This window comes from Gossypium arboreum, chromosome 2 (genome assembly GCF_025698485.1).
Source record: "Gossypium arboreum isolate Shixiya-1 chromosome 2, ASM2569848v2, whole genome shotgun sequence".
In the NCBI taxonomy this organism is placed as follows: domain Eukaryota; kingdom Viridiplantae; phylum Streptophyta; class Magnoliopsida; order Malvales; family Malvaceae; genus Gossypium; species Gossypium arboreum.
The window spans coordinates 100420313-100421531 of record NC_069071.1 but is presented as its reverse complement, the minus strand read 5'-3'; the positions used below and the strand labels follow the sequence as shown (position 1 = coordinate 100421531).

The window sequence follows — 1219 nt, the reverse complement described above, 5'->3', positions numbered from 1 at the left end:
TGCTATCTAAATTTATGTTTTATAAGAAATTTTCAAAATAATAATTCGTTTAATATATTTTTATAATATTTATTTTTCTGTCTTGTTTATGTTATTTTGTTGTGACATGTTTTAATTAACTTTTCATATTATATTTTTCTAGAATTTGATCCATATGATTTATGAAAATAAAGTACGGAACAATAACTCCCTGCTTTCACACATTCTATTTAAAGCCCTACGGTGTGCAACAAGAAGCACAAAACCAACCCTTCACTTTTTTCCTTTATTTTGAGGTGTCAAAACCAAATATTGTTGAGGTGAACATTGTGAAGAAAAATGAAAAAACAGGCGATATTTCCATGGGGAATGATATTTTGCCTCGCCATTGCCCCAGTCTATGGCCAATACTACGAAAATGTAAAGCCACGTGCTATGGTGGAAAAGGTGACCCGACTCCACTTTTACTACCACGATATTCCCGTTGGAAATAATCCTACTACAGTCTTGATAGCTCACGCTAACATCACCGATAATTTCTTTTCCCCGTCCCCATTTGGAAGCTTGTATGCAATGAATGATCCCCTCACTGTAGGGCCAGATCTAACATCCACGGTCATTGGAAACGCCCAAGGGATGTACATAGCATTAAGTCACGACCCTGCCAAGTTCACTGCAGTTTTTTATGCTGATTTTGGATTTACCACTGGCAGGTTCAATGGGAGCTCCTTCAGTTTGTTCTCACGATATCCCCCCACAGATTATGTTCCTAGCCCCGACACCATTCGTGAAATGGCAATAGTGGGAGGGAGAGGTGCGTTTAGGATGGCTAAAGGGTTTGCTTTATTGCGGGCCACTTCTTCGAATGCCACGACCGGGAATGCTAGTCTCGAGTTCAATGTTACTTTGTATCATTACTAAACCCAATCGCAGAATACTGAAATCCAATAATAAAAGTAATAAAGGAGTATATTCTTAATCTGTGAAAGAATTAGTGGCTCCACAATATTTGTTAATCAGTGGTATCATTTAGTCTTATATTATCTTTCACTTTGATTTTGTATCATTTAATCATGTCTTATCCTATAATTCATAATTAAAACTCGATTCAAAATTATTAATAGAGAATGAAATTTGCAATTTGCAATCAAAACAACTAAAATTCCCATTGTATATCTTTTATAAAATAGAAATCAAACTAGAAAAATTATTAAAATCTTCATAAATAAATTTACTTCAT

General features: G+C 34.7%; 1 protein-coding gene across 1 annotated transcript; it reads left to right on the top strand.

Moving 5' to 3' along the window:
- Positions 1-241: 241 nt before the first annotated feature.
- On the top strand, positions 242-970 carry LOC108466552 (dirigent protein 15-like). Its single transcript, XM_017766921.2, has one exon. The coding sequence runs from the start codon at positions 319-321 to the stop codon at positions 898-900; it is 582 nt and encodes a 193-aa protein (XP_017622410.1). The 5' UTR covers positions 242-318; the 3' UTR covers positions 901-970.
- The last annotated feature ends 249 nt before the right edge of the window (positions 971-1219 follow it).